This window comes from Bison bison, unplaced genomic scaffold, assembly GCF_000754665.1.
Source record: "Bison bison bison isolate TAMUID 2011002044 unplaced genomic scaffold, Bison_UMD1.0 scf7180017864266, whole genome shotgun sequence".
Lineage (NCBI taxonomy): Eukaryota > Metazoa > Chordata > Mammalia > Artiodactyla > Bovidae > Bison > Bison bison.
In genome coordinates, this window is record NW_011494838.1 from 943,673 (window position 1) to 954,165 (window position 10,493).

The 10,493-nt window shown below is 55.5% G+C and overlaps 1 protein-coding gene across 1 annotated transcript in view; it reads right to left on the minus strand.

Annotated features, from left to right (window-relative positions):
• The window catches only part of PXDN (peroxidasin), a 40,178-nt gene that overhangs the window by 19,525 nt on the left and 10,160 nt on the right, over positions 1-10,493 (minus strand). The window contains exons 5-12 of the mRNA XM_010848440.1: positions 9,585-9,656; positions 9,188-9,259; positions 6,816-6,985; positions 5,695-5,812; positions 5,074-5,243; positions 1,889-2,161; positions 505-621; positions 56-214 (exon numbers count right to left, since the gene is read on the minus strand). Of these exons, the coding sequence (XP_010846742.1) occupies positions 56-214; positions 505-621; positions 1,889-2,161; positions 5,074-5,243; positions 5,695-5,812; positions 6,816-6,985; positions 9,188-9,259; positions 9,585-9,656 (1,151 nt within the window). The remainder of the gene's footprint in view (positions 1-55; positions 215-504; positions 622-1,888; positions 2,162-5,073; positions 5,244-5,694; positions 5,813-6,815; positions 6,986-9,187; positions 9,260-9,584; positions 9,657-10,493) is intronic.

Sequence of the window (10,493 nt, forward strand, 5' to 3'; positions counted from 1 at the left end):
CTCATGATGCAAGTCCAGGGTGGTCTGCTGGGGGAGGGTGAGGACCACCGTCTACCTCGGGGCTGGACGGTCAGGTGTGCGGCGACCCTCTGGGAGCCGATGATGTTCACGGCCTGGCACTCGTACTGGCCCTGGTCATGCAGGGCGACGGCCAAGATCCTCAGCGTCCCCGAGGACAGGACCAGGTGACGCCTGTCCACCGACAGCTGGCTCCCTGCAAGGTTGAGACGCGCTCTCAGCGATGCGGACGCAGGGGCAGGAGCCTAGCCTTCCTCGGGGCCAGGCAGAGGCCTGACTGAGGGATGGAAGGATTGAGGAGCTTCTGTCCCCAGGTCCGTGTTCCCGGAGGCGGGCTTGCCGCCCTGGTCCTCGGTGAGGATAGGTCCGGCCGGACGCGCCGCGGCGCTGAGTCACGTCTGATTCCGCTGCTGCGGCCTGCCCAGGGCACCGTGCCCCAGGGAGTGAAGAGGGGCAGGGCGGGTGGCTGCCCTGTGGGCCACTCACCTCCTTTGGTCCAGGCGATGACAGGCTGCGGGTAGCCCTTTGCCTCGCAGTGGAACTCAACCGTCTGGCCCTCGATGACAGCTCTGTCCTGGGGCGTCACGGTGAACTGAGGAAGCGCTTACGGGGGGAAAGACGCAGAAACGAGGCATTTAGGGGACAGCTCTGGGTGCAAAGCCAGTCTCCTTCCCGGAGCGAGGCCGCCCCGAGGGCCCACCAGGACCCCTCTGCTGGTGCGGCATCCCAGGGAGGGAGGAAGAGGCCAGAGAAGAGGATGCGGAGTAGGAAGAAGACCACACCCTGGGTGCTTCTCAGCATCACACGGTCACGTGTGCAGAGACTATTGATCCAACAGCATAGAACTCACTAATGACCAACCTCGGTTCCTGCAAAGGGCCCAGATTCATCTCCTCAGCCTAAACCAATATATTTGCAAATGGATAAATGTCATCCAGTGCAACCATGTGCGGTGACAGGAGTTATGTTGTTACTACTGGGCGAGAGAGACAAAAGTGAATTACAGAATAAATATATCCAACGTAATTCCATTTTTATAAAAGCAACAAGCCAACTTCCCAGGTGGCGCTAGTGGTAAAGAAACGGCCTGCCGATGCGGGAGACGCGGGAGACGGGGGCTCAGCCCTGGGTCGGGAAGATCCCCTGGAGGACAGTATGGCAACCCCCTCCAGGATTCTGGCCTGGAGAATCCCAGGGACAGAGGACCTGGTGGGCTAGAGCCCATGGGGTCACAAAGAGTCGGGCACGACTGAAACGACTCAGCACACACACGACAGCCACAATCAAAACCAAACAACATGACTGTACGGGCGTGCGTGCAGAGAAAGAGCCGGAGGACAGAGGAAAAGTCACCGGCGTCCAGTGAGTCTGCTTCCGCCGGAGGCCGGAAAAGCCGACGGGGAGGCAGGAGGAGGGAAACTCGTCTTCTGCGCTCACACTCCTGCGCCGTCCTAGCCCTTGTCAGCCAAAGTCCCGCTTTGCAACTAAGTTTGAAAACTATTCATAAACTCATTCTAACCAGTCAAGGACTTTGGAAACACATAACGTTAAGTCTTAGAACTATATATACTCTCAGGCTCCGAGTTCAGAAGTCGACCCTAAGGAAATTCCAACACGTGTGCCAGCCTTCTAGACAACGGTGAATCGGCACGCACACCCACATTCACACGGAGGACACGGCAGAAAACGCACACCCACATTCACACGGAGGACACGGCAGAAAAACAGAGCCCTGGCCGCCTGATGCCTCCGGGTGGAAAATCAACGTGTCAGCAGTCCCACGGAGGGTCTGCAGGGACGGGGTATCAGGAGGAGCTCGGGCCGCTCCGGGGACGCCAGGGAGGCGGGGCTCCGCGCCGGCGGGCCTCACCTTGGACGATGATGAACGCCGTCGCGTGGATGCTGTCCACCGTGTTGGAGGCGAAGCAGGCGTACTCCCCGCTGTCCTCCTGCTCCACGTTCTGGATGTAGAGGCCGCCGGACGGGGTGATGCTCACCCGAGGGTCCGTGGGCACGGGGCTGCGGTCGCCCCTGGTCCAGGTGATCTGAGGCGGGGGGTGGCCCGTGGCGCTGCACTCCAAAGTCACACTCTCCCCGACCAGCACCTCTGTGTTCTGGGGCTGGATGACAAACGCCGGGCGAGCTGCCGCGGGAGACAGATTTGCAATCAACATCCTCCAGCTTAGCAGACCCGTCTGCTTGCCTTTCCTACTCGTTCTACCTACTGACGTCTAAAATGAGTAGAACCAATTCAACACAACTGCACACTTTGTCTCCTCTCCTTTTCAAAGAAACGTGCAGACCACAAAGACGGCGCACGGCGTCAGGTCAAGCCAGCATCAGCAGGGCTGACCAGTTAGAACCGGTTCCTTTTTCAAACATGGACTGAATTCTGGTGCAGTCTCACTTTTGATGATTCTAAAAGCATTTTGTCAGTCTTGTTAGTAAGTAAACGTTGCGAGTAGTTCTTACTGGTTATAAAACACTGTTTTTAAAGGGTATTTAGAACATACAGAAATAAAAAATTTTTCCCTCACAGAAAGGAAAATACAAACGAATAGCATGATAATAGTTCAGTTCAGTTCAGTTGCTCAGTTTTCAACTCTAAATCCAGAAAAAAAATCCACATATTTATTATTGAGCTCTTGAGATGAGTATGTACAGAAGCAAACATGTTTCTAACACGTGAGGAGCGCAAGCTGCCCTGGTCCATCAGGACAGAAACGTGGCTGTGCATCTCAGATCCGGAACTTCACTCACCCTTCCGCTCAGAGATTACTCTGCTAGGACTTTACCCCATAGGTATTTTAATAGGCTTACAGAACAATACATGTTTTTAAAAAAGGGCTTATCACTGTGCTGTTTCTTTGGGCTGACATCCTTATTCACAATTTTCCAACCGAAAAAGCTCCAAAAATAAGTAATCTTTTTGTAACTTCTTTGGTTACAAACCTTGATCTATCTAGCCCAAAGCTACTTACAGCCTTCATCTATTCCACTTACTGAACACTCACAGGATTGACTAGGATTTTATATATTGATTATGATGTTATTTGAGATTCTGTGACAATTTAGAGCAGAGCAAAATGGTGGGAAAGGTACAGGTGATAAACACTAATTAAAAGAAAAATGGTTGCCTCTGTATAAAATCAGACCCATCTTAGGGCAAAAAACACTGATAGAGGTGAAAGTGTTAATAATCAAAGTTTAATTCATGAGGAAGATAAACACTGTGGACTAATATGTCCCTAATAACAGAGCTTCAAAATAGATAAAGAACATTTACCCTTTGTGACTCATGGAAACTTACTCACAGGCCATTGTCATCTATATCATAGGACTGGCAGACTTCCACAGAGGGGCACAGCACATGTATTTTGGGCCTTTCAGGCCATAAATCTTTGAGTATGATTATGTTCCAAAAAGACCTAATCAATAGACTGAAATCTGAACTTCATTTCATCATGTATTCTAAACTGCTATTCGTAAGTGTTTTCAATCACATAAAAAAGGCAAAACACATTCTTAGTGTAAAGATCTTGTAAAGCCAGGCAGTGGTCCAGGCCTGGCGGCCCCTGGTCCAGGCCGGGCGGCCCCTGGTCCAGGCTGACTGGCTGCCCCCGGTCCAGGCTGACTGGCTGCCCCCGGTCCAGGCTGGGCAGTTCCCGGTCCAGGCCGGGCGGCCCCGGTCCAGGCTGACCGGCTGCCACTGGCTGACCCCTTGGTCTGCAGTGACTTCCCCACCCCCCTGTAGGAGACGCTTCACGTGCATTTCTGGGAGCAAGGCCAACAAGCTCAGAGTGGTGTACTAAGGAAGGCTCTTGTTCCTGAGAAACAAACCAAGATTCGGATCAAAAGAGGTTAGATTTGGAATTCTCGGGCCAGAGAGAGACTACTATTCCCATCCAGGGATCAGCGGCCCTGTTGACACAGCAACTGTGCTAAGGACTCGCCCTTTCACGTTCTGCTGTTCCCTTCTGTTCTGACGTGTCCCTCCAGCACTGCACCACTCCGGTCAACATTGTGTGGGTTTCCCTGGTCCTTACAAACAAAGCACAAGCTCCTTCATGACCAGGAGCCCTGTCTTGTCTGGCAGACTCACAGCCGTGTGGCTCTGCAGAAATCCTGGACGCCTTGTTCCACTTGGGGAACCTGGGATTAAAGGGATTTGACTTGGCTGCAGTTATCTGCCCTGCGCATTCCTCTAAACTGGTGTTTGAGAGCTGGGGATTCTCATTCATCAGTAAATCTGGACATGTCTCTGCTGGGATATACCGAGGCATACAAAGTTCTCATAGTAAGACTCTAAACAAAGAAACACAGAAACCATTCATCCTGCAGCCGAAGGTGTTGCAAGGCCCTGAATCCCACAGCACGAGAGAAACACAGACCAGGCGCACTCACACGAGGACGACCCAGAACCGTGGCGGCACCAGGGCCACAGGTGCTGTGCCCAGCAGCCCTGGGACCAGGGTCACCCCCAGGCTCTTCTCCAAGAGCCAGCTCCTTTTCTGGCCGAAGTCCCAAGGTCAACACTTGGACAAGAGTGGGGTTTGTAACCTGGTGTGGCCCAGGCCAATCCAAGGACATAGCTGTGCTTCCTTTGGCTCCAATTGTCTTTTCAGATCAGGTACCAATACTATAGATATGGGAATTTTGCACCCAAATTCAGATTTTGGGTTTCTTTTAAAGTAGCCAGGGCCTGTAGCACAAGAGCAAGCCCACTGCCAGGGGGCAGCCAGTGAGATGCCCTTGGGACCACCGTGAGTGGAGGTATCGGGCGGGGACACTTGTCCCCCAGGTGTCCACAGCCCTCTGGACAGTGATCCCAGCAGTGGCTACCCATGGCCACTCTGAGTGACCACCTGGGTTAAGGGTTTGCGGTGGGCCAGAGCAACGGTCAGGGGTCATCTGTGACCCTGAGCTGACCCTGCTGCTGGCGCTCCAGCCGGGACGCTGGTGTCTGTCCCTCACCACCAGGTGCAAAGAGAGAGGGGGGTGGACGGGAGGAAGGGGATTCGGGGGTGCTGAGTATCCGAGGAGCTCTGTGCCTACCTGGAGACCGGAAGTACCTGAGGGTCACCTCCTGCGTCTTCACCTCCCCGGCCACATTCTTCGCCATGCACTGGTAGATGCCCTGGTCCGTCTCCCGCGTGTTCTGGATCATGAGGGTCCCGTCATCCAGCAAGTTCAAACGGGAATCCGTCTTCATGCTCAGCTCGTTGCTATAACGACAGACCTGGCTGGCTCAGGCCCCCAAAACACAGGAAATATCCAGTCCTCTGTGGATGTCTGGTCCCAGCCCAGGGACCCTGGCCTCCAGGCACAGAGCACTTGAGGTGCCAGAGAAACGTCTTCTCCTCTTTGCGTTCCCTCCAGGGAGGAGCAGAAAGGGTTGTGTGGGAGGAGGAGGAAAGGTCAGGGTGGGCAGGCACCCTGGAGCTTCTGGGGTACAGGGATGGCTGGCACCCGGTGCCCAGCACCCCTCTGACGGCTGGGACTCGGCACCCGGCACCCCTCTGACGGCTGGGACCCAGCGCCCGGCACCCTGTCCGGGAGCACTCACTTGTTCTGCAGCCAGATGATCTAGGGCTTGGGGTTGCCCTCAGCCCCGGCGCCCAGCACCCCTCTGACAGCTGGGACCCAGCGCCCGGCACCCTGTCCGGGAGCACTCACTTGTTCCGCAGCCAGATGATCTCGGGCTTGGGGTTGCCCTCAGCCCTGCAGGTGAAGAAGACAGTGTTGCCCAGGGTGACGTCAGCATCCTGAGGCTCCGACGTGATCCGAGGCCTTTCTGCGCCAAAAGGAAAGCAGACCCTCTTGTCTTGGTCGTAAACCACCGTGCGAACAAGAACCCAGAGCAAGTCCCTTTGGTTCAAGAGAAAATCGCACATGTTCAAACCAAACACACTCCCGTGAGAACAGCCAGTGGGCTTCTCCACGGAGAAGACGGTGTTAGAGCCGAACCACACAGCGTTTCCAGGACCTGAGGCTCACCGCGGGACCCCTGCCACCGGCCCGGCCCTCACCGATGAGGGCAGGACGCGGAGAGGCCACAGGGCAGCCCCGGGGCTGAAACCAGTCGCCTGCACACGCGAAGGGCCAGGAGCCCAACTGCAAAGGGATCGTCTACGAAAGGTCACAAAAGGTGACCAGCGAAGTGACGCAGCTGCCGCGTTACCAGGAAACACAGCGACTTTCGACTGCAGTCAAGTCTGTTTTTAATATATGAATATAAAGATGATGCTCCGGAGAAGCCGATTTTCCCACTCCTACGGCGCGGTACACCGAGGAGCTGAGTTCCTCGCCATTTACTTATATGGGAGATTCTGCCTTGTGGGGTCTGACTGCTTCTTTTCTTGTGTTTGTGGTGAGAGGTCACGCACTTGCAGGCAGCACTCAGGGGAATCGGCTGGACGAACCCAGCCCCGTCCACCCCGAGTGGCCACCGCCCAGATCCAGACACAGGAGGCGGCCAGCTCCCAGCTGGCAGCCCCAGGCCCTCCCCCAGGAGCCGCCCCCTCCCACCACGGGCCCTGCCGCCTGGCAGCTGCAGCCTCTAAAGGCAGACGGTCGGAAGGAGCAACAGAGGACCTGATGCATTTCACGTTGCTTTTTTTTTTTTGCAGGGAAACCTGACAATAAAATCCACGTTTATTACAAAGTAGTTTCCTACAGGCACTGCAGAGACACACTCTGAGTAGGGACCAGTGAGGCCCACCCAGACTCGCTTCATGGGGTTCCCAGGGACAGATGGACACAGGGCTGCAGGCGCCCTGCCCTCCGGAGGCACTCACCACAGTCCAGCTCCTCTGGGGTGATGGTGGCCACCGACCGGCCCTGGATGCGCCTGGGATACTCACAGGTGGCCGCGGCCTGCGCGTTTCCTGACCGCGCGTAGCCCTTCAGCAGGTCTGCCAGCCACAGGATCTCACAGTCACAGCGGAGCGCGTTGGAGTCCAGGCGCCTGCACGGAGGAGGCCACGCGTGAGACGTGGACGTGGACGCGCAGGGCTGACCCAGCCCAGATGGACCCGTGGCGCGGGGGCTGCAGACAGTGGGATCTGAGCGGGTCCTGCCCGACCAGGACCCGAGCTGGCGGGACCCACACTCGGCAGAACCAGAGCCAGGGAGCAGGGAGCCCAAGCGACACAGTAAAGGGTGGTGCTGAGAGCAACCAAAGGCGTGAGATGCAGGGTGGACGCAGGACCAACGTGGGCTGGCGGAGGCGGGGCAGGACAGGAGCCCGTGTGAGACGGGAAACGAGGGACTCCCCCAACCCAGCACCACTCCCGTCGTCTTCCGGGATTACCTCACGTGACTGACACCCCCAAGAGGCACCTCTCAGGGGCTGAATGATCCTGCAAGCCCACGGGGAGGGGGCCCATGAAGGTGGACACAACCCTCCCAAGAGTGGAACAGGCAGGGCGTCGCCTCCGCCCTCGGGACGATGGCCGTTTATGTGGCGGAGCCCAAGCTGAGGGGTGTAACAGGGGAACCGGAAGCCACGGCCGCCTGACCTGACACGTGCTGGCAAGAGGCCGGAAACCAGCCCTGCTCAGACCCCCGCTGCAGGCTGGCCACGCTGGGCAGGGGGCCCCTGGGACCAGAGCTGGGGGGCTGCTCGCAGGCGTCCACTCAGCACCCCCACAGGCCAGGGCTCCCCGGGAGGCCAGCCCGACGTCACACCTCCCACCTGCATCTCTCTGAGGCTGGCTCGGGGTTGGGGGGAGCGGCAGGTAGGGCTGGTCCCTCTCCAGATGGTCAGCTCTGATGAGTACAGCCAGCGGGGTCTAAGGGGCTCCACGCAGACCCGCCAGAGCTCCCCCGGCCACGGGGACCTGCCCGGCGCCCACTGGCCCCTCAGCCCCGCTGGGAAAATACCAGGACCTCTGTACTGACGACGGGCCCCGAGGACAGTGGGTGGGCAGGTGGGCCCAGTAGGTGACACTGGCCGGAAGCCCCCAGCTGCACGCTCCCCTCGGCCACCCAGGGGTCAGGGGGAGCTCGATGGAGCCGAGAAGTCTGAGGTGTGTCACAGACGGGCAAAGGCCATGGCCCAGAGGGCGGAACCGAGGGGCAGAAAGAAGGCGGGGGACAGACCCTGCCAGCCTGGGCTGGACTCAGGGAGGCGCTGCCTGCCTGACCCGTCCAGGTGACACCCGGCAACCTCTTTCCTGCTCTCTTATCTGTCAGAGAGGCAGCAGTTATCTTATCTGCCCCCTAGAACGCACCTTGACATTTGGCTAGAGATTTCTTTATCTTCTTTATCCTAAAGAAACAGACTACAAATTGTGAGGAAAGCTGTGTTTTACTTCACTGAGGAGAGAAACAGAAGTCCACCCTGGGTCCAGGCTCGGCAATCTGACCTTTCTGTCTCTTTCTTAAATCTAGTTCATTGTTCACACTGAGTAATATCTAACTGAGAAACAATGGCCTTCAAGACCTCAGAGAAAAGCGCACAGAAGACATGAGTCAGCGTCTCCCACCAGCACCAGAACACCTCGGTTCTGTCATCAGTGCTGTCAGAACACCTCGGTCCAGTCAGAACTCCTCGGTCCTATCAGAACAACTCGGTTCTGTCATCGGTCCTGTCAGAACTCCTCGGTCTGGTCAGAACTCCTTGGTCTGTCATCGGTTCTGTGAGAACATCTCAGCTCTATCAAAACACCTCGGTTCTGTGAGAACACCTCGGTTCTGTCATCGGTCATGTCAGAACTCCTTGGTTCTGTGAGAACACCTCGGTTCTGTCATCAGTCCTGTCAGAAGTGATCAGTGTGAAGACAGCTTCTTTTCAGAGATCTGAAAATGGACGGAACTCAGTTGTGTGCACGACTAAAGAAAAGGAATGGAATATAGCTTAGAGATTCCTTCTAGGCCGATTTTATTTCCATCACTAAAATATGTTAACATGGAATAAAAAACTAATTTGAAGCATTTAAAATTGATTTTTAAGGTAGTCTTACTTGCCTACTGTGTTAACCTGAGGCACATTTCCTGAGTCAGTGAGGTCCGGGTTGTGGCTCTGATGGTTTAATCCACCCTCCCTTCCTGAGTCACATCCAGCATGTGATGAAATCCTTGAAATACCCAGTGAAGAGGGAGGTGAATGCATGGCATGGAGAAGCTGTCTTTGCCGGAAAGACGGCATAAAGATCAGTGTACTTACAATCTTTTCATAGATTCCAAGTGATTAAAAGTCCCCGGAACCAAATGTGTGATTCGGTTGTTATGTAAAAACCTGTTGAAAGAGAAAATAAACCGAAGAGATTCCTTAAAATGCTGCTTAGACGTGGAGAAAAGACTATACACAGTCAAGTAAACCAGCTTGAGAAGACTGTCTCGGTGACTGCCTTTGTTTAATACAAATGAACTTGGGAGCAATGCCATTGAGCAGAGAAAATAATCCCCCCATCTTATCGCTATTCCACTCCTGGACTGTCAGGGGAGAAGCACAGACTCCGTGCTGAGATGCTGCAGAGTTTGGACAGGGGAGGTGCTCTTTCTGTCACGGGGGAAGGGCTGAGCCAGGAGCTCCAGAACCGCAGGAGGCAGACCAGACTTACAGCCTCTCCAGCTTCGGCAGATGCTGAAATGACTCCGGGTCCAAAGTTTCTATCTGATTGAAGTGCAGGTATCTAAAGAAGTTTTCAAAAAAGGGGACAAGAAACAAGTTGTAAGCAATTCTGTGTTTCTACAGAGCTACAGAGTTTCACTGAACACATGTTTTCTCTAAGTCATTCGAATCCACACATCAATAGATAACTCTCTAGAGCTCCTACTTTGTATGCGGATCAAATGAAGTCATCCAGCAGGAAGGTTAAAGACCGCGGAAAACTGGGCGCAGACTGTAACTGGCGGACGGAGCGGTGAGAGAAAGGGTTAGCCTGCCCACCGGGCCTCTTCCCCACCCAAGGGGGAGGGACCAGGGATGCCCAGCTCCACAGCCACGGACCTTTCTAGAAAACCCAACAGAATCTTCACCTCACCACACACGCAGGTATGTGAACGCCTTAGTTCCAACCGTCTAACTCACAGATGGATTTAGGAGCCTAACTCACGCTTCAAAGGGGCGCTGGGAACATTGCTTCTCAGCTGCAGAAACAACCACCACACAGATAAGAGAAGAAAGCTGCCCGAGCGGACACTGCGCCGCCTCAAACGCCCCTGGACTGCACAGAGCCTCACGGCCCAGAAGCCATCCACGCAAGACGAGCCCTTGCTTTCTACAACGGACACAGTTTCCGTAAAACGAAGTTCTTCTGGTTTTCCTAAACACTGCTCTTCTCACTGTGAAAGCCGGAGGGTTTTTCCCTCAGAAGAACGGCTAAGTCACCTTCTAACGGCTGTCTCCACAGGAGCCCCTCCTGACGCGCTGGCCCGCCGGGGTCTGCTCTCACCCCGCCAGACGCTGGGAGGATACACGGTGACCGCGCGGGTGCCGGGCTGCTGGGCCGCCTCCCCTGGAAGCCTGG